The following is a 22,401-nucleotide window of genomic DNA, read 5'->3' on the forward strand; positions in this document are numbered from 1 at the left end:
TGAGTGAACGAAATCCTTAATTCCTACTTGTAAGTCTGTTTGTAGGGCTGAATAAAGTGTTTTCAGGATGTTTCCAGGCCCTTTGATCTGAGGAAATAGTGCTGTGCCTTCAACACCAGCCTTTCTGCCCTTTTGTGATTTCCCAGAACATGGCATTTTGGGTGTGAGTGACTGGGCCCAGGCCAGGGCCGGAAGGTCAGGTGGAAACCTCGGGCCAAGCAAAGGTACTCTGTGACCAGAGGGCTGGGTCAGCACAAGAAGAGGAGGAAAAACCCGAGCTGGGTTTTGAGCAAGCCCGATGCCTGGCCGCCCACATGCCTGACCTCCCGCCCACTCACCCAGAGAGATGTGAGTTTTCCGAAGACGCGATCCCAAGACTTTTGAGGAGCTCATCAAGTGATTCCCAGGCTGTTGGGAAAGTATAAACATTCTAGAACAGTGAGAAAAATTACTTTTAAAAATAATGAGAATGGACCTGGTCATCTTATGTCAAAGGGTGTTGTATAGCTAAGCTAATTTGTATGATACTGACACAGGGATAGACAGAACAATGTAAAAACCCACAAAGTCCAAACCCAGGTCCGAGGATGCACATGTATACGAGTATTTCATCTACGCATGATAAAAATAGAAGACCGAAATAGTAGGTAATTAGTGACGCTCAATGAATAATGCTGAGTTAGATGGTTAAACACTTAGAGGAAAAATAAAATCAGATTCTTTTAGTTACATATAAAATCAAAACCAGAAAAAAATGCGAGCGATGATTTATATAGTCTTAGAGGGGACAAGAGCTATCTAAGAATGACGTCAGAGGAGCACCTGGGTGGCTCAGTCCGTTGGGCATCCGACTCTTGATTTCGGCTCAGGTCATGATCCCAGGGTCATGGGATTGAGCCCCGTGTTGGGCTCTGTGCTGAGTGTGGAGACTGTTTAAGATTCTGCCTCTCTCCCTTTGCCCCACTCCGCTGTTTATGTGCTCTCTTTCTCTCTAAAATTAAAATTGAAAAAGAAGAATGATGTCAGAAAAGAAAACCCAAAACAATAATTTTGATACATCAGACCACACAAAAAATTACATAAAACTTTTCTGCCAAAAAGTAAAACCCAACATACATGAAAATTAAAAATGTTGATTTATTTGCAAAGTGCATAATAGGAAAAACAATAAGAAACTGATGAGTAAGTAGGAAAAAAATGGGATAAGAATGAGAAGCAAAAATCCAGTAAAGAAGGAATACTGATGTCCAATGGTATTGAAATGTCCAATAGCATTAAAATGCACAATCTTAGTAATAATTAAAACAACTAAATTCAACAACATAAGTGCCCAAAAATCTATGAACTAGAATTAAAGCTATATTCAAAGGACAATATACTTCACTTTCATTATTTAAAAAAATTTTTAAAGCACGAACTCAAAATAATTGAACTAAGTGTTCATCTTTTTCTTTTTCTTTTAAAAAAAAATTCTTAATGTTTATTTTTGAGACAGAGAGAGAGAGAGAGGCAGAGTGTGAGCAGGGGAGGGGCAGAGAGAGAAGGGGACACAGAATCTGAAACAGGCTCCAGGCTCCAAGCTGTCAGCACAGAGCCCGATGTGGGGCTCGAACTCAAGAACCGTGAGAGCATGACCTGAGCCAAAGTTGGACGTTTAACCAACTGAGCCACCCAGGCGCCCCGTAAGTGTTCATCTTTTTAATTTTTTTTTAAAGTTTATTTATTCTTGAGAGATAGAGAGAGACAGAGCGCAGGCAGGGGAGGGGGAGAGAGAGGGGGAGACACAGAACCCGAAGCAGGCTCCAGGCTCTGAGCTGACAGCACAGAGCCCAGTGCGGGGCTCAAACTCAGGAACTGCAAGATCATGACCCGTGCCGAAGTCAGACGCTCAACTGAGCCACCCAGGCGCCCCCCAAGGCCATAGGTTCTTATGTGAGCAGGAAGCTGGACGTGTCAGGAGCACAAGGCAGGGGTGGACGTTTTCCGCACACCGTCTCAGATCCCTTGGTAACAACCGCAGGGCTAAACGGCCTTCAGGGTGTCATCCAGGCCAAGGAGGAAGCAGTTGATTAGTTTTGTCTGCCACCAACATGGGGGAGGAGAGGGGCAGCCTGCGTGCTAACGGTTGCCATTCTTGCCTTAAGAGAACAGCGCTCTGCAGGCCCTGAGGGAGCCCCACAAGAAGTCTGCCCCTGAGCCCCATCAGCGAGCCAAGCGAGGGCCCCCCCTGGGACCTCTGCAAGGATCCTGGTGCTTCCATCAGCTGGGCTTCCAGCTTTGGGAGAACAGCATTACCATACAGATTGACAGGCAGCAGGACGGCACTGTCTTCTCTGTTTGAAACCTGCAGGAGGTCCCCCATCGCTGTGTGCTGGGGTGCTCTGCTGGTGCCCAAGGGGCCCCCCCCGGGCAGTTTCTCAAGCCTCCTGACTTACAGGTCCTCAACCTGATTTTGTGGGGTCACCACCAAAATCACAAGTAAACCTCCCTGCTGATAGTGGATGGGGGGGGGGAATAAAAAGCCCAGGGCTTGATTCTTTTTTTTTTTTTTTATGAAAGGAATATTTTGTTTATTTTGTTTTTTATTTTTTAATATGAAATTTATTGTCAAATTGGTTTCCATACAGCACCCAGTGCTCATCCCAACAGGTGCCCTCCTCAATGCCCATCACCCACTTGCCCCTCTCCCCCACCCCCCATCAACCCTCAGTTTGTTCTCAGTTTTTAAGAGTCTCTTGTGGTTTACCTCCCTCCCTCTCTGTAACTTTCCCCCCCCTTCCCCTCCCCCATGGTCTTTTGTGAAGTTTCTCAGGATCCACAGATGAGTGAAAACATATGGTATCTGTCTTTCTCTCTCTGACTTATTTCACTTAGCATAACACTCTCCAGTTCCATCCACGTGGCTACAAAAGGCCATATTTCATTCTTTCTCATTGCCAAGTAGTATTCCTTTATATATGTAAACCACATCTTCTTTATCCATTTGTCAGTTGATGGACATTTAGGCTCCTTCCATAGTTGGCTATTGTTGAAAGTGCTGCTATAAACATTGGGGTACAAGTGCTCCTATGCATTAGCACTCCTGTATCCCTTGGGTAAATTCCTAGCGGTGCTATTGCTGGGTCATAGGATAGATCTATTTTTAATTTTTTGAGGAACCTCCACAGTTTTCCAGAGCGGCTGCACCAGTTTGCATTCCCACCAACAGTGCAAGAGGGTTCCCATTTCTCCACATCCTTGCCAGCATCTATAGTCTCCTGATTTGTTCATTTTAGCCACTCTGACTGGCGTGAGGTGGTTTTGATTTGTATTTCCCTGATGAGGAGTGACGTTGAGCACCTTTTCATGTGCCTGTTGGCCATCTGGATGTCTTCTTTGAATGAAGTGTCTATTCATGAATAGAAGTGTCTATTCACATCCTCTGCCCATTTCTTCACTGAATTGTTTGTTTTTCGGGTGTGGAGTTTGGTGAGTTCTTTATAGATTTTGGAGACTAGCCCTTTGTCCAATATGTCATTTGCTTGATTCTGATTGGACTGGAGAGAGATACCCAGAAAGTCCACAGGGAGCCCCGTGAGAAGTCCACAAACCCAGCCTCCAAAGGGCTAGCAGTACAGTCTCGTCTTTGATGGGATTCTGAAATTGCCCTGGACTCAGAGATCTGAGACGCAGACAAGGAGGAGGGTGGGGGTGGCCCGCGGGTCCTGCCTTGAGGAACTCACAGTTAGGTTTGGAAATGAGACAGATACACAGACAAGGATTAGAGAATTACACTAGTACTAAGGGCTTGCCGGACACCTGTGGTTACCCAGAGGGAGTATGGCCCTCTGGATCCATCTGGATCTGGCCCTAAAGGGTTAGCGGCATTTAGGAAAGGCATTCAAGGTGGGGGTAGCAACCAGGGCAAAAGGGGAGGGAAGGAAAGAAGGAGCGTCCTGAGGTTGCAGACAAAGGCTCATGAGGCCCCCCCCCCCCCCCCCCCCCCCCCCCCCCCCCCGCTCCCAGAACTTCCTACAGGATTTCTCCATTTCTCCGGGTTTGCTAGCCCCGTCTTGGGGACAGCCAGCAGAGGGCAGCGTGATGCCACAGCCCGGGGAGCACAAAGCCGCTAAACTGGCCAAGGGAGGCCGTGCCCACATCCACATTCCAAAATAAGTCTGGCCGCTTCTCTCTTGGGCTCAACTTGGAGCTGAGTCAAGTTCCAGAGAAGGGAGTCTGGCCACACATTTGCAGGGAGGCCTGAGATTCAGTCATTCATTTGTTCATTCAACAGCCACTGAATGTGTATGCGGTTTCCAGCCCTTCTGCAGGCCCTGGGACTGCAGGGGTGGATGATATGGTATTGCGACAGTCACAGCGGCGGCAAGAAGAAATGTTTGCACGGTACTGACTGCAGGCCAGGGCCGCCCTAAAGTGCCTTACTTGTATCAGGCCATTTATCCCTCACGGCAACCCTGTGAGCTGGATACTATTATTATCCCGGTTTCACCAAGAAGAGGACTAAAGGCACAGCATGTATGTGACTTGCCCAGGGTCACATGGCCACAAAGTGGTAGAGCCAGGGTTTGAATCCAGGCCATCTGGATCCAGAGTCTTCCTAATGGCTTTGCTGCACAGATATAACTTGAACAAGTACATGGCTGAGGTGAGTTCAGTGACTATGATTGCTAACAAGAAAATAAAAGGGAGCATTGTAATGGTGACGGGGGTTGAGGCAATCTTAGATTCCGTGGTCAGATAAGGACTTAGGTGGAGAGATAGTGGTGACAAATGATCCAAGACCTGGCAGGGGAGGAGGATCATATTAGCATGTAGACAATCTCTGCTGAGTCCTAGGGGTCCCAGCACATAGTTCAGGGCCACTTGTGGACCATTTTTGTCCGGGACCAAGCACCCACACGCCTCAACCAGAGCCCTAGGAACCCCCAGAGCCAATGCTCCTCAGTGAGGGGTGTGCAGAGAGAGGCCTGGACGCAGGCTGGGGGGAGCCCCCTAACAGCTGGATGCTGGGTCTTTCAAGGACTGGGTCTGTTGGCTTCTATTTGATATTCACACACTCACACAGGCACAAAAATACGTATAAATTCCCCCCAAATCCATGTGCACACAATTCCCCATTCAGAGTCTCACCTGCCCAGTGCCTCGCCTTCTCTGAGCTCCCTAGAGCTGTTCCAGGCCCAGACCCACTCCCTAAAGTCACACCCTGGAAAGTAAGACCCTGGAAATGCATAGGGAAGGATTGGGGGTCAGAAGTTGCTTTTCACTAGTGGGGGCATCGATCACTGAAAGAGATTATTTGGACTCTGACAATATGCAGTTAAGCAGGACGTCTGTCACTTCATGAAGGGCCTGCAAGGAATGGAGAATCCCTGGCTTCCTGGCTCCAGGCCTCCGTGCAAAGTTGAGGTACAGGCAGAAAGCGCTGTAGTGACGATACTTCTTGGGCCAGTGAGTTTCATGCAGATCACCTAGGGATCTTGAGAAAATGACAGATGTCTGGAACTTTGATTCACCAGATCCAGAGTGGAGCTGAGATCCCGTGATTTTGTCAAGCATTCCAGGCAGTTCCGCTGGTCACTACCCTGAAAAGCTGCACGAAGTGGCACGAACCCTCTGTCTTGCAGGACAGGGCACGCTGGACCTTGGGTTGGCGCTGGGCAGCCTAGCCCAAGGCATTGGTTTAGCAAATAAATGGCTACTTGCATCCCACTTCTTTAGAGCACGACCCCTGTGTTTGGCTGGATAAAGCACTGTTCCACAGTTGGGGACACTGTCTCCTCCCCCACACACGCTGCTACCGGGGTGGGGAGCACTCCTTCCCAAACTCCTTGCCCGGAGCTCCTCCTACCTTTCCAGCACTTCACCAGCCACTCAGGGTCACATGACAGCATCCCTTTGCAAAATCCACTTCCCAACATCTCCAGGTCAGGCCCCACAGTGACATTCAATCCTTCCTGGTTAATGAGAAAAAGGAAAAACACAAAAACAAAACAAAAAAAAAACAAACCCCGATTCCCGGCAGGCTCCAAACCACAGATCAGTTACACAATCATGAGCAAATAACCTTCCAGGTCAGAGGCTGTCTCCATGACATGTGGTCTGACTGACCCGGGGTGCTGGTCGATCTCTGACAGCCACAGAGAAGGGAGGCAGGCTGGTCCCAGGCAGGAAGGGGATTTGATGAATGTGAAAGCCTGGTCTTCGGCCGGTACCCCAAGTCCCCAGCTTTGGCTTGGGCGTGGCTAAAAGTGAGAACAGCAGAGCCGTAGGACTCTGAAGAAGGACTGTCCTACAGGCCCTGCAATTCCTGGATCTGGAACTCAGGCCGAAGCCTGGGCCTTGAATGTTGTGAACTTTTGTAGTTGTTTTCATTCTGGCCCAGGAAACAAGTCACAGTTACGTTGGTTGTGTCCAGTCTTCCACAGGAGACCACTGACTTACAGATGTAATTTAAATTCAAAATTCCCGTCCTGAAAGCAAGGTGTATTTGTCCTTCTAACTTGCTCAGACTGGCTTTCAATGGACTTGAGAGATGGGTGGTAAGTGTTTAGGCTACAATTCCTTTGGACAAAATTGACTGACAGGTAGCAAAAGCTGAAAACAGTTCTCAGGCCCTACGGCTTTGAGCTCAAAATAGGCCCTGCAGATCTGAACCTCTGTGTAACCTTTGATTCATCCAACTTTCCAGAGAAGAAGCCATTACAGACCAATTTACAGATAGGAAGACTGAGGGCCACTCGATGCTTTAGTCAGGGAGCTGACCTCAAACCACAAGCTCCCGGTTCCAAATCCTGAACCTCCCACCCACCAAGCGCCTCTCCTTTAGCCCTAACAGGGCACACAGAGAGTCAGGCCTCTTTCTTCCCCCAGGCGTGACCCCGGGGTCAGGGCCCCGGCTCCCCAGAGGTGTGAATACCAGCTTCGTTTCCAGGAACACTCTGATGTATGACCTTCAGGTTTGTGCTCCTGGCATGAGTCAGCAAAGGAAGATTGCAGCTTGGAGAAGTCTCCCAGTTCCCTGGTCCAAAAAAAACCAGCCTGGGAAACGCGATGGCAGAGAACAGACATCAGAACCAACAACAGGGCTCGAGAGGAATGTGCTGCCTGAAGCCTGTAAGGTCTGTCCCTCGTGTGAGAGAGATCAACGACTGCATGCTTCTTAGTAAAGGAGACTGCCTGTCCTCAGCCCTTGAATGAGAGAGACTGTCTGGCGAGTCACCGCAAATCCATAATTTCCCTCTTGTTCCAGGTCCTGGGAAGCCTGGAGAATTGCGGTTTCTATCTTTGGACTCTCATGAGAAACCTAGATCTTTTTTTTTTTTTTTATCAATGTTTAAATGTTTATATCTTTTTGAGGGAGAGAGGCAGAGAAAGAGGGGAACAGAGGATCTGAGAATCAGGCTCTGTGCTGACAGCAGAGGGCCTGACCAGGGGCTCGAACTGACAAACCGTGAGATCATGACCTGAGCCAAAGTTGGACGTTCAACCTACTGAGCCACCCAGGTGCCCTGAGAATCCTGTATCTTTAGATCAACTCCTCTGAGCTAACTTGCACGGCACCCCGCTGCCAGCTGATGAGGTACAGGGAGCTGGGGCCTCAGTTCTAGATCAAGGGAAGTAGGGCAGCAAGGGGTTACCTTTAGAGAGGAGCTCTGAAGAGACGACCAGTTTCTAGATCCGGGAAGAACAAGTGAGGAAGAATCCTAAACGGGATGGAAGAATCTGAGCTTGTCCTGTAGATTTTTATTGCCTTTCCCTGAACTAAGGAGGCGATCAGTAGACCCTGGGGAACAGTCCATGTGAAGTACATGACTATACGTTCTACCACTTTCCAGCTGGACACCACTGGCCTTTATGCACAGTATAAACAAAGGGTAGACACGATCCCCACCCCCCTACGTAAAACAGAAGGAATTACCTAATGGTTACCTGTCCGTTTTCTCATTTTTGTCTCAGCCATGAGAAAATCCGGGTGTGACTTTCATGCCTGCTAATGGGAATTCTCTTGTTTGGAGCTGTTCTATGCGTATCTTCTTTCCTTCTCAAAAGTTTCTGGTCTTTCCTTTTTCTATTTGCCATACCTGTGGTTCCACATGTGCCTCTAAACTGTAAGCACTCCCCGTTCTTTTGGTAAGCAGTGTGGATTTGAGCTGAAAATGGAGACCTGGTCTGCTCTACACCACGAGAATATTCTTCTCGGTGCCCCCAGGTACAGTGTCTGAGGAAGCACCTTACTAAAAATTCAGTGAAGAGCTAATCCTTAGAGGCAAGGACCCAGGTCCTGCCACCCTCCCCCTGCCAGTGCCAATGAGGCAGTAAGTCCCCTCCCAGCGATCCCCCCCTGCCCTGATGGTCCTGCTCGCCTGGGAAAGAATCCTACCCTTTATTCACTTCTCAGTGTCCAATCCTCTCATCTATTTGGTAATTCTTTGCTGTACCCGTTCAACAAATACTCATCCAACACTTACTAAATATGAGGTGCTCTCTCTTGGCAATTCAGATACAAAGAAAGCTCATTTTTACATAAATATTTCAGTAGGTTAAAGTGGCCCTTGGTCCATTCGTGAAATATTTTCTGATCTCATTTTGTGAATGGCATACATTGAAGCTGGAATTCGCTTTCCTTCCCCAGTTTGCTGCATGGGCTCCATATAACCTCAGCTCCACCTACCCCGAGGTTGCTGGAAACCAGTCCTGGTCATGAGCAGCGTTGCTGGCCAACAGGGCAACAGAACCCTGCTCGAAGGGAGGTTTTACTTGCTAACTGGGTGCCTCTGCATAATCCGACAGGGTGGCACCTGTGATCTGGATGACACTGCACAGTTTGACAGGGTGTGAAACTCACCTTTGGGGAGTTTTTCTCTTGTCTCATAATAATGGATGGTGTGGACCCATGTTAAGGCGAGGATGTCACAGAAGGAAGGGGTTGCTGAACATGAAGGGATTGAGACCTGCCCTGTGGAGAGGGACACAGCCTGCCTGGCCATCGCCTCCTCCGTGATGCTGGCATACGTCACAATGTCAAATCATTGTCCTAAAAGTATGCAGGGAGGGAAGACTTCCCTTTGTCCTCAAGATCACCCTAGTGATGATAGGGAGGCCACAGCCGGTTGGGCAAGGTGAAGGGACTCCTGGTCTAATCCTTGTTACCGATGTGGGACACCACCGGACATTACACTCTGGTGGTGAAAGATTTCCTGGTGCAACTCACGGACAACTAAAAACAGTACCTGGGGCACCTGGGTGGTTCAGTCGGTTGAGCGTCCGACTTCAGCTCAGGTCATGATTTCGCGGTTCGTGGGTTTGAGCCCCGCATCGGGCTCTGTGCTGACACCTCAGAACCTGGAGCCTGCTTCGGATTCTGTGTCTCCCTCTCTCTCTGCCTCTCTCTCTCTCTCAAAAATAAATAAACATTAAAAAATAAAAATAAAAACAGCACCCACGTCAGACGGGGCTGGCCTAGCCATGGGAAGGCACGGAGGGCAGGAGAGCTTGGCAACATGCCGTAGTGGCAACATGTGGGGGAGAAGGAGCTGGGTCTCCCGGAGGCTGAGGTCTACTGCTGTGATGCAGACTGGCCTCCACTGGCCTCCCTGGGAGGCTGCGGTGTCCTCACTGCAGAAGGAAGGGTGTGATTTGGCCTTTTCCATGGCTGACTCTGACCCGATGCTGTGCTCTTAGGCAGGACAGAGGGTGTCCTTCACTACAGACTGGACCAGAAACCCTCGAGCCCGGCTGTCAACTTCTTTTTTTTTTTTTCAACGTTTTTATTTATTTTTGGGACAGAGAGAGACAGAGCATGAACGGGGGAGGGGCAGAGAGAGAGGGAGACACAGAATCAGAAACAGGCTCCAGGCTCTGAGCCATCAGCCCAGAGCCCGATGCGGGGCTCGAACTCACGGACCGCGAGATCGTGACCTGGCTGAAGTCGGACGCTTAACCGACTGCGCCACCCAGGCGCCCCCCGGCTGTCAACTTCTTGTCACTTCCTCATCCCCATAAGCACGTCCCTTTATTTCCCTCCGTCCCCCTGAAGGAATGAGTCAACACCGTGGTGTGCGGTGGGGAAATGGGCCATGAATTCTCTTTCGGAGCAGCAGAGAGCTCAGTGGGAAGCCAAGGAGGCGACCTCCTCCTCAGGCTGGGAATTCACAGACGGCCAGGAAGGAGGAAGAGCAGGAAATGTCATTCCAGAGCCCGTCCTGGAGGAGGATCACACAATCCTCCCCTGAGCCGTGGTCGTTAGGCTCATCCCTCTTCCAGTTGCTGTAGGCAAGCCTCCCTCCCGTCACGTACATAAACTGGCCTTCAGTCACTTCGTCCGTGATGCCCAAGAAGGCAGGGCTGCCGGCCATATCCTGGATGGCTTTATTCTCCTCAGCGTTCTTCGGCGTGGCCACGGTGCCCTGGAGCTCGGCGCACTGGGCCTTCACTTTGAAAAAAGGCATTCTTTCACCGTTGGTCACGTAAAACTTCTTCCCAGGTGTTTTGCCCAAGGAGAAGGCTTGCACTGAAATCACAACGGAAGGGATAGGTTGACTGGGCTTGGAGCTCGGCCCAGGAAACTAGGCGAAAAGCCCTTCCCTGGGAACTCAAGACTCCGAGAAATAGTCCCGTGTTCAACCATGGAGTCAGATCCTAGTAAGGGAGCACTCCTCAGCTGCAGAGCAAGCCCCCGGCAGAAAGCTTGCACTCTCCTGGGACATCCCGCCCTCGAGAGGAACGTCCGTATAAACCGTCCCAGTACAGGGGACATAGGGAAGGGTGTTTGGGCCACCCTGCCAGGCTCGGGCACCAGACATGGATGGACTGCCACCTGAGACCAGGGATTGCTGGACAAAGAGCCAGGATTCTGGAGGCGCAGACCTTCACGTGCAATCCTTCCTCTGTTACTTCCTAGCTGTGTGACAGCGAGTGAATTACCTACACTTCCCGGACCTATTGTTCCTCACCTGTAAACAGAATGGGTATAATATGCACAAATAGGGAGGATTGAATGAAACCATATTACGAGATAATGCTAACCTAGCGCAGGCCGCGGTGTGTGATAAGTGTTCATAAATGTTAGCTTTCGGGCGCCTGGGTGGCTCAGTCAGTTAACTGTCCAACTTCAGCTCAGGTCATGATGTTATGGTTTGTGGGTTCGAGCCCCGTATGAGGCTCTGGGATGCCAGCTCGGAGCCTGGAGCCTGCTTCAGATTCTGTGTCTCCCTCTCTCTCTCTCTGCCCCTCCCCTGCTCAAGCTCTGTCTTTTTCTCTCTCTCTGTCTCTCTCTCAAATATAAATAAAAACATTAAAAAAAAATTTTGTTAATGGTAGCTCTCGTCTACCCTCCCCGAAACCTAGGGCACTCTGAAGAAAAAGGTGACAGCCAAGAACACACTGGGGCAGAAAACAAGCTTACACTTTTTGACATGGTCCAGTTCCGATTTCAGTCTCCTCATCTCTGCCTCCAGGTTAGCCAGCTTAGTCTCCACAACTACAAAGCAATAGGGAGAAGGGTATTTATTGGGAAGAGAAACCCTAATTGGAGAGGAGAGTATTTTGCCAAAGCGGAGTGGGGGAGGAGAAAGCTTACTGAAGAGTATGCTTATTCTAAAAAATAAGAAAACAAAAAGAAGCAAAAAACCCCTGCATTCCTGCCTTCTGAGATATACTTAGTAGCTCTTGTAAACTGTGTCTCAGAACTAACAATAGTAATAATAATAATAGTGATGATAATAATAATAATCAAAACTTGTAGGGGCGCCTGGGTGGCTCAGTTGGTTAAGCCATCTGACTTTGGCCCAGGTCATGATCTCATGGTTCGTGGGTTCGAGCCCCGCGTTGGGCTCTGTGCTGACAGCTCGGAGCCTGGAGCCTGCTTCAGATTTTGTATCTCCCTCGCTCTCTGCCCCTCCACCACTTATACTCTGTCTCTCAAAAATAAATAGACATTTAAAAAACCTTGTAAATTATTATGGCTCTGGATCCTGTTGTTCACATATTGCTTAAAATGTTGCAATATTATCGTTATTTACAAGAAAAAGCCCAACTCGTTATTCTCCTTTTTGATAACTTTTTCTTAATCATTCTCTTTCATTTCTTATTCTAGGCAAACTTTTTTTTAAATTTTTTTAAATGTTTATTTATTTCTGAGAGAGAGAGAGAGAGAGAAAGAGAAAGACAGAGCATGAGTGGGGGAGGGGCAGAGACAGAGGGAGACACAGAATCCGAAGCAGGTTCCAGGCTCTGAGCTGTTAGCACAGAGCCCGATGCGGGGCCCGAACCCACAGACTGTGAGATCGTGACCCGAGCCAAAGTCCTACACTTAACCAACTGAGCTACCCAGGTGCCCCTAGGAAAACCTCTTAATACTTTTAAATGGAATGAGCTCTTTTTTTTTTTTTTTTTTTCAACGTTTATTTATTTTTGGGACAGAGAGAGACAGAGCATGAACGGGGGAGGGGCAGAGAGAGAGGGAGACACAGAATCGGAAACAGGCTCCAGGCTCTGAGCCATCAGCCCACAGCCTGATGCGGGGCTCGAACTCACGGACCGCGAGATCGTGACCTGGCTGAAGTCGGACGCTTAACCGACTGCGCCACCCAGGCGCCCCTCTTAATACTTTTATAAGTTTGATGGGCCAGCTGGCAGATATTAACAAGAGGTCATCATTTTACTTTTGTTGTCACCGAATATACTTCATTTTACCCTGAACGGGGGTTGCCACGACATTCCCCGGGATTCAGGGGTCCTAGGATACCCACCGTTTCCACGCCACGCTTTTGACGATAGACATAAACCCCACTCTCGAGAGGACATCGTTCCTACCTCTCAGCCTGGAGCTGCTTGCAAACTACATCCGCTGAGGAAGAGGCAGGCCCGTGTCCCACAGAGGCCTGGGGTTGGAGGGGGGTGACCCGGCAGGATTGGGAAGGCTGCACTCAGGCAGCACGTTCACAGAAACGCGTGTGCTGGATGGGCAGGAGTCGAGCGTCTTCCGATGGGGCAGCAGGAAAAGGGCCACCTCCCACCTGGCCCAGGAGTCCCCAGGGTCCGGGGTTCCCTAGGCCCACACTGTGCTGGGGTGAGCTGCTTACCTGAACTGTCTCCACGGTCTCCTTTGGCGCCCTTTACTCCTGGAGCCCCAGGAGGCCCTGTGTTTCCTGGAGGCCCCATTTTCCCCGGAGGGCCCTGCAAGCCTCTGAGCCCCTGTCCTGTTGTAAGAGGAAAGAAAAGTGATCCAGGGGCTGTGGCTCATTCCCTTTCTCCAGAAGTTCAGTTCGATTTACAATGACCCCAGAAAACCTCCAGTGAACCAGTGGTGACCCAAGAAAAAAGATCTTCCTGCATTCCAGGGGACAGCCTGTCCTCCGGGCCAGCTTCCTGAACAGGCAGGACACCTGCTGTCTGCAAATAACCATGCATCACGGATTCTGGGGTGGAAACGTGGAATCCTAGAGAACCAGAGAAGCATCTTTGCTTTGGAGAGAATGACCTTTCACAGGAATGATTCTGAGTGAGTCACTACCCAGCACGATGACAGGTGAGCCTCGTCCTGTCTCCGCTGGGTCCCTTACGGGGAACAGTCTGGTGTTGGGGGTAAAGATTTAAGCAGCCTGTCCTGTACCTGGTTCCCCCTTTTCTCCCTTGGGTCCATCTCGTCCATCTCTGCCTGGGATGCCACAGGTGATCGCTGAGCAGGTCTTCAGGGCATCCTCGGAGATTTTTATTTCTGAGCTGGATGCTGTCAGCATACATAGAAGGAGGACAGGAAGTGATGAAGACAGGAACATGGTCCTCACCTTAGAGTGGAGAAAGTCAAGGAAAATAATTCTGTCTCATCTTGTTCAGTCAACCTTTGCTATCACCTCTGGTGCGCTGGACCCTGTGTTGGGGGCAGCAGACCCAGAGGGGACTATTATAGCCCTCGGCTCTGAGTTACTCTCACACCACAGGAGAAACACACAAGTAAAAAGTCGTAGAGGTGCTAAAACAAAGGTAATGTAACAGAGTCATATACACAAGAGTGACACAACAGGGGCCCATTCTCCCTGGGGCTCCAGTGCCCCTGTGGGTTCAAGCCTGGGTAGCTTAGGCCACCCTGTGCATGAGGGCCCATGGGATCTGGAAATCACAAATTAGCCCTGCTCCCAGTGGCCTGGCAAAAGCAGAGAGCTGATCGCCTGTGTGAGCTTTGACTCTCTTTCTTGACTCCCTTGAGGAGTCTTGAGGGCCCAGGGAACCTCAGTTTCCCTCTTCTTCCCCTTCCCATGGGCCCTAAAGTTAGACAAACTCTAGCAGATGACATGAGGCAGGACCCGGTTTATGACATCCATTCTCTCATTTCATGTAAAAAGTCCGTCTTTCACTCCAGGCCCCATCCGCCCTCAGGATCGTGTACAGCTGTTTCCCCCACAGCTTGTCAATCATCTTGTAGCAAGTGTCTCTTTTGTGACAGGCACTTGGTGGGGGCTCAGGACCCAGAGTGCCCTGAGGCGGGGTTCTGACCCTCAGAACAGAACCTCTTTCGGTCCTCGATCCTGGCCAGATGAGACGGGTTTTCTCCTTCCCTTGGCTTGAGGTTTTCCGCTGAGAGGTCACGTTGGCCAGCCAGAACCCAGGCTCCTGAAATTTCTGTTCACGCTGGAGCTGGCATGCTGTCCGCTCTGTTCCTTCTCCTGGCAGGGTCCTCTGCATGCTGCCCAGACGCCTCCCCAGCTCTGTGCCCTGATCCCACCGCCAGATTCTCATCCAGCTTTTGCTCAAGCTGGCCCCCTTTCCAGGAAACCTTGGCTGCCGCTGGGCTGCCCATGGGCCTCTCGAGGCTCTAATCCCAGTGTCCCCGGGCCTTGCTCCCTAACTCCTGAATCTGCCCTTGCCTTCCCTGGCCTGTCAGCCACCTTAACCCTTCCCTTCCTCCAGGACTCAGTGAGAAGTAATAAGTTGGAGGAGAACTTTTTTCTTTTTTTCTTTTTAAAATTTTTTAATGTTTTTATTTATTTTTGAGACAGAGAGAAACAAAGCATGAGCAGGGGAGGGGCAGAAGAGAGAGGGAGACACAGAACCCAAAGCAGGCTCCAGGCTCTGAGCCATCAGCACAAAGCCTGATGCAGGGCTCACGGAGGGTGAGATCATGACCTGAGCTGAAGTCGGATGCTTAACCGACTGAGCCACCCAGGCGCCCCTGGAGGAGAACTTTCTTGATCACATTCTTCTCCTCCTTTCTGCTTTCTATCTTTTTTCTTTTTTCTTTTTTTTAACTTCCCCTAATTACGCTGGAGGCCAAAGTCAGGGCTTAAACATGTTGCTGGCGGACACACCCCACTTCCATTCTTCTCTTTGGCTGGAAAGACCACCCTTTAGTCCTTTAGTCCTTTAGTTCTGTCCTATAGTTCACAGAAGGTCAAGTGGACCCTGGAAGGATTCAAATGCCCCAGGTCAGCTGGAGATAGAGGCCCCGAGTGGACCTGAACCCCCCACCAAAGTCCCTGCCCGGACCTCACACGATCAAGTCGAGTGGCCAGACCCCTGGCCCGGGGCCTTTACCTCTGTCCTCCAGGAATGACTTACTAGGGCCTCCTCAAAGCACTGAGGCTATGGCAGGGAAGCAGGTCCTCCAGCCCAGGGACGTCAGGCCCAATTAACCTGGTGACCAGGGACAGTGCCGGACTGGCCTTCAACCCCAGATTAATAAACAACTGTCCTTAGAGCCGCTGTGCCCTGGGCAGCTCTCCAGGGCTGCTGGTGGGGTCGGAGGCTCAGCACTGGACAGCTCACTACTTTAATACCCTAAAGTCCTCCCTCCGTTGCCCCCTCCCATGCGCCCACCCCCACAGCTCCACCACTCTGACTCTCCAGACTCAGAGTCTAGCCACTAGTTTTCTCCAGATATTCATTTCTAGAAGAGACACCGTTAGACGCTCTACCAAGCATGTGACCTCACGCGTATGCACACGCACGTACACACACACCTACGTGAACAGGCACACACCTCTGTGTCAGCTGCTCTGACTAGTTCACCCTTCCATTTGTGTTAGGTTTACTGCGGTGGGGGGGGGGGGGGCGCGGTTAACCACTGAGTCCCCTCATGCCTCCCTTTAAATGTCATCTTTGGGGGCGCCTGGGTGGCTCAGTCGGTCAAGGGTCCAGCTTTGGCTCAGGTCATGATCTCACGGTTTGTGAGTTCGAGCCCCGCGTCGGGCTCTGTGCTGACAGCCCAGAGCCTGGATTCTGCTTCGGATTCTGTGTCTCCCTCTCTCTCTGCCCTTCCCCCTGTTCACACTCTCTCTCAAGTCTGAATAAACGTTAAAAAAAAAATTTAAGAAAAAAATGTCATCTTTGGATGAGGCACCCATGTCACAGAGGGAGCCACAGGGGAGGAAGTATTTGTAAATCAGTCAAGTTCAAAGTTGAATGCGGGCACTTGCACTGCTGTTCCAGCCTAGGACACTTCCCTCTACCTCTGCATGACTGTTTGTTGTCATTCACATTTCAGATTAAATACTATCTCTGGAGAAAGGGCTTTCCTTTACCATTTAATTTTAAGTGGCCACTCTATCGTGTCTTCCTGGTTTAATTCTCTGCCTATAATTTCTCTCCCCGTAAAACTGTCTTGTTTACTTAATTGTATACTCCTTGACCACCGCACTCCTTTAGAACAAGAACTTCTCCAGAACGGGGGTGTGGTTCTCAGCTGTCGTGGCCCCACCCAGAAGGGTGCCTGGAAGCAGAGAGAGTGCTGGACAAACAATTACAGATGAACGAGTCCTTCCGCATCACCTCCTCAAAGCAGCCTGCCCGACTGCTCTCCAGCCATGGCTCACGTCGGTGCCCACTTTCCCAGATACCTTCCTGGCTTGTCTCCCAGGGCGCATCCCAGGGCTGGGCACCCAGGAAGAGTCCCCTGAGAGAGTCCCCTGGGAGGAGCAGAGACCCTGAGCAGGAGCAGGCACCAGACCAAGCCACGGTTCCTCCGTGCCTGGGTTTCCAGTAGCGTCAGCTTCTTATCTCCCGAGCCTGATCAAGTGGCCTTTTTCAAGTCCCTGGCCTGACCTTTGATTCCCGCCCTCCCCGCAAACTTACACTCACTCTTTGAAACACTTAGCCTTACCAAACAGCTCGAGAGGTTTGCTTTTTCCCTGGTGAGGAGTCGGGGCGGGGCCACTTCCTCTTGACTCTGCCTTGTGATTGGTGTTCTGGCTTCTCAAGGGTCTTCAGCTCTGTGTACTCAAGGTCACTATGCGCTGTGGCTCCCAGATTCCTGGGGCCCATCGTACAGAAGACCCCTCTCAGGGCTGTGTTTCCTGGTGCCATTGACACAACTTTGAAGGGCCCCGAGCTCAGAGGACAAAGACTATTCAACCCACGCAGCAAATGGGCAGACCTCCCAGAAAGCTGGGAATTTAAAACCGAGAGAATTACATAAAACCAGAACCCTACATGCTCCAGACTAGAGGAAAGGTGGCTTGGGAAGTAGGGGAGAGAACACGACTGGAGGAGGGAGGGATGAGCAGAGGGACAATAAGAAAGCCTTAAGTCCGGTGGGGAAGGTCCTCCCTTGAAGATGCATATTCTTACGTCTGTCCTCTTGTAGGTCTGTGTTTTAATGTATGCTATTATTATTATTCTGCTATGATGACGGTGATGATTTTTTAAGGTTTATTTTGGGGGAAAGAGAATGAGTGGGGGAGGGGTGGAGAGAAAGGTAGAGAGAGAATCCTAAGCAGAGCCCCACTCAAGGGCTCCAATCTCACAGCCTGAGCAGAAATCAAGAGTCGGACACTTAACTGACTGAACCACCCAGGTGCCCCCATGATTATTATTGAATTTTGTTATTAAGGCCAAGATGAAACATGATTTTTCATCTTGAGTTTCTTTTTTTTTTTTTTTTTTTTAATTTTTTTTCCAACGTTTATTTATTTTTGGGACAGAGAGAGACAGAGCATGAACAGGGGAGGGGCAGAGAGAGAGGGAGACACAGAATCGGAAACAGGCTCCAGGCTCTGAGCCATCAGCCCAGAGCCCGACGCGGGGCTCGAACTCACGGAGCGCGAGATCGTGACCTGGCTGAAGTCGGACGCTTAACCGACTGCGCCACCCAGGCGCCCCTCATCTTGAGTTTCAAGATGAGTTTCAGCTCATCACAACCTGGTGCACCATAGGGAAGTGCATCCTGGGCACCTCAGGATTTTCTCAGTTGGAGATCAGGTAAGTTTGAGTTCATTTTGTGAAAATCACCCAACACGGTAGGAAATAAGCAGAAAGAAAGCTGCCTGGTAAACAAGCCTCAAAGCTAGTCCTCCAAGTATTGTTGGCTCTTTGTTACAGATAAATTGATATTTTTCATTTTTAATTATTTTTAAGTTTTACTTATTTATTTTGAGAGAAAGAGCAAGCAAAGAAAGGACAGAGAGAGAAAGAGAGATTCCCAAGCAGGCTCTGCACTGTCAGCACAGGGCCCGATGTGGGGCTCGAACCCAAGAACTATGAGATCATGACCTGACCTGAAATCAAGAGTCGGACGTTCAACTGTCTGCGCTACCCAGGTGCCCTGATGAATTGATATTTTTAAAAAGATGGTGTAAGAAAGAAAAGAAAAGAAAAGAAAAGAGAAGGAAGGAAAGGAAGGAAGGAAGGAAGGGAAGGAAGGAAGGAAGGAGGAAGGAAGGAAAGAGAAGGAAGGAAGGAAGGAAGGAAAGAGGGAAGGAAGGAAGGAAGGAAGGAGAAAGAAAGATTTAAATAATGAAATCAATGAAGTAGAATAAAGAAATCATTCTGAAGCTAATAATACAATTTTTAAAAATGGATTCTTTGCAAAAACGCAATAAATAATCTTGGCAAATCTGACCATGGTAGTTTGGATTATTGTTCCTGCTATTTTACTTCTCCGTGTCATAGAATTCTATATCCGTGCCCTTGGCCATGGTATTTTGCAGAGCCTCCCACTGGGGTATATAGAGTCCCCTACATCCCAACCCCTGTGATATTTGGCTCGGCCGTGTGAGGGTGAGCAGACCCAAAGGAGCGGTGCTTTAAATGCACGTGCAGGTTGAATCCGGCCTCTTCTTGGCTTTTCCAATCATGGGAAGAATATGTCCCCGCTACCACTAATATCAGAATAATTAGATGATGTGGAGCACACACAAACCCACCTGAAAGCCAGAAGTAACTATTAAAGTCCAGCCCTGCATCACTGGTTAATAGCACAGTCTGGAATCTGACTTCCTGTATTCATGGCCCAGGTCCTCCTTGAACTGGCCGCATGATCTTGGCAAAGCACTTTAACCTCTGTGTGCCCCAATATTCTTATTTGTAAATTGGGGATAATAACAGCATCTCCATAGTAGGGCTGATGAGGATTACATGAGTTAACCCAAGTGTAGAATCTGGCACCAAGTAAGTGTGATGAGAGTATCAGCCACTAATTTGACCAAGTAAGGTGTATCCCAGGAATGGAAGGATGGTTCAATATCAAAAAACAAATCCATGTAACTCATTAATTTAATATATAACAAGTTTGATTGAGAGTCTTAATGCAGACGTGTACAATCTGGAAGCTTGAAGCTCACCCTGTTCTCAAAACTAACACATGGTCTTACAATTTTTCATACTTTTTTTTCCCCCAGATGCCGGCAATGCAAACTTTCTAGGGCTGATTTATTTTATTTTATTTTATCTTATTTTATTTTACTCTACTTTACTTTATTTTATTTTATTTTATTTTGGGGGAGAGGGGGAGAGAGAGAGAGAGAGAGAGAGAGAGAGAGAGAGAGAATCCCAAGCAGGCTCCACACTCAGTGTGGAGCCCGATGTGGGGCTTGATCCCACGACTTGGGGATCATGACCTGAGCCCAAATCAAGAGTCAGATGCTCAACCAACTGAGCAACCTAGGTGCCCCTATAGGGCTGATTTAAGACCCAGTCCAAATGATTATTGGCCTCCAGTTTTGTCACCGGGATCTCCATTTCACCTGTGATTCATCACCACGCTGGCCAGAGGGTGTTGGCCAGGCTTGAGGCTGGGGTTTCTTGAAGTGAAGGGTGGGCGGTGGCCTTCTCTCTTGCTTCTCTGAGCAGGTAGGGGGTGGAGAGAGTGATGGTGCCAAAGGTGGGCAATAGCCACTCGTGGGAGGAACCACATGTCAGTGGGGACACTGCTGCTTCTTAGCCCGCCCTTGACTGCTTGTTAGGTCCCTTTGTATGACTGATTCCCAATGACAGTTCCTCTCAGAAGCTGGGTCTTCAAGAAAGGACTCTGTGAGAGCCTCCAGCTGTGTGCTCCCTACCCTTAACATCAGGTCAGTGGATATTTCACTTCAGAGGTTCTCGTTCTTCGTGTTCCCAGGGGCAACCTGCTCATAAGTAGAGTTTAAACCTGGCTTGCTTCCATGACACTGACATTCATACAGGCCCTGGGAAACCCCATCCAGGTGGTGGCAATCCACATTGCCCTGGAACACTCCTGCTCACGGGTCCGTTCTCCCCTCCACCTCCCCGTGCCCCAGCCGGGTCAGCACATCAGCGATTGTAGAACAGGAAAATTTCCCCCTTCGCATTCCAGGGAAGGCGAAGCAATTTGGGCATCCCTACTCGCTAAGATTAGGATGCTAGGAAAGTCCCCTCCCCACGCCTATGGAAGGGATAGTTTCCACTGTGGAAGTAGGTATGGCATCCAAGGTGGGTCGGCCTCCTTTTCCCTCTTTAGTCCTTCTTATACTGACCAAAAGGAGGAGAATCACCAAACCACCCATGGTGAGCCCTCTCAGGTTCCATGGTGCCATTCCTGGGATGTCTCTCCAACCTTAAATGGTGAGGCACGTAAAGCCTCTTATTTTCATCTGTGGGCTCTAGATGCCAGTACCCAGGTGTGGGAAATGACCTAACCGCAATAAATGACTTTCAATGTTAACAGATTAAGTTAACACATGCTATTATTAATGGTTTTCCGTATACACTTAGTGCCCCCAAAAGATATTTATGGTTGAGCATCTTCAACAATGTATGGGGGCTCTTGGCCCATACAGAAGATTAAAATGATGTTCAAGACATATAAATATTATAAGGAACAGGCAGAATTTCTGTCATCTGGAACAACATTCATAGAATTTACAAAATATAAGATAATTATATCAAAAATATTAAGGGCAAAATGAGAATCCAAAAAGATGTTTGTATATAAGATCAACAAAAAAATCAATAGCTTCCTTATAAACCAGGGATACTTACTTTAAAGTGGTAAAAAATAATACAGTAACCATAGCAAATAAAACCATAAAGTAAATAAAAATAACACTAAGAAGAAAGGAGAAGACATCAATTGCCAGAGGCTTAGATCGTTCGTCTATAAAATAGCAAAAATATGCTTCCCTTTTTTGCTTTTTTGAATTTTGGGGAAGCCCCAATAATTCGTATGCTGGGCCCTAAGCCCACGTGGCAGGGTGGCCCGATGAAAACTTAACATTTAAGAAAGATGAGAAATATTTCTACTCATTTCCACCTGGGCTGGTGGGGTTTGATCCACAGCTCTCTTTTGCCCAAGAAAAGATGCAGTGAGCGAGAGCATTTGAAGACGTAAAGGTAGGAGTAGGGGGGACCTTTCTGGAGATGGAGCACCTACGTGTCTCCTGCCCCCTCAAGCAAGTAGAGATGCAGTCTGATTCCCACACATCCCTGGAGCACGGGGACATGGTCCCTTTTCATGTAGACCTGAGGCTGAGGTGGCTCACAGAGGCTGGGACGGAGCCCCGAATGCCATCATCTTTGGGCTATGGAAAACATCCAGGTGGCTAAGCGGAAAATGGAAGGCATGATATTACCACCCACCAAGGGACCATGAGGACTTAGATCAGGCATTATCTTAACACCAGCCCTCAATGATGATGCCCATATGTTCTTCCAGGTGTTTTTTTGTAGCTCACCATACGCTGGTACCATATGTGTGTACAACATATAGCTACACCAGTTGGAAGCAGGTCACCTCTCCCATCCGACAAAGAAGGCATTTACCTGAGACCCCAATGGTCCATTTTTCAGGCAAGTGGGGGCTTGGAACCAGAGTTCATTTGATTTACAAAAATATAGAAATGTGTTGTTTCTTTCTCTTTCTTTCTTTCTTTCTTGTCTTTCTTTCTTTCTTTCTTTCTTTCTTTCTTTCTTTCTTTCTTTCTTTTTGAGAGAGACAGAGGGCACAGGTGAGTGAGGGGCAGAGAGAGAGAAGGAAGGAGAGAGAGAGAAGCAGGGCTCACCTGAAATGGGGTTCATGTTCACCCAATTAAGGGCTCGAGCACACCCAGTGAGGGACTCTAAGTCACCAACCGTGGGATCATGACCCGAGCTGAAGTAAGATGCTTAATGACAGAGCCACCCAAGCACCCGGAAACGTGTTATTTCTTGAAACCAAAGCAATGAAAACTCACG

General features: G+C 49.1%; 1 protein-coding gene across 2 annotated transcripts; it reads right to left on the reverse strand.

Moving 5' to 3' along the window:
• Positions 1–10,057: 10,057 nt before the first annotated feature.
• MBL2 (mannose binding lectin 2) lies at positions 10,058–15,675 on the reverse strand. Of its 2 annotated transcripts, none has more exons than XM_045437833.1 (5): positions 15,556–15,675; positions 13,613–13,788; positions 13,083–13,199; positions 11,405–11,479; positions 10,058–10,510 (listed from the first exon to the last, which is right to left on the reverse strand). In XM_045437833.1, exons 2-5 carry the CDS (start codon positions 13,776–13,778, stop codon positions 10,137–10,139), a joined length of 732 nt encoding a protein of 243 aa, XP_045293789.1. In that variant the 5' UTR covers positions 13,779–13,788; positions 15,556–15,675; the 3' UTR covers positions 10,058–10,136. The 2 variants fall into 2 exon arrangements, with proteins under 2 accessions (XP_045293789.1, XP_045293790.1); XM_045437834.1 differs by having other exon boundaries at positions 15,532–15,623.
• Positions 15,676–22,401: the final 6,726 nt, after the last annotated feature.

Source organism: Leopardus geoffroyi, chromosome D2 (assembly GCF_018350155.1).
Source record: "Leopardus geoffroyi isolate Oge1 chromosome D2, O.geoffroyi_Oge1_pat1.0, whole genome shotgun sequence".
Lineage (NCBI taxonomy): Eukaryota > Metazoa > Chordata > Mammalia > Carnivora > Felidae > Leopardus > Leopardus geoffroyi.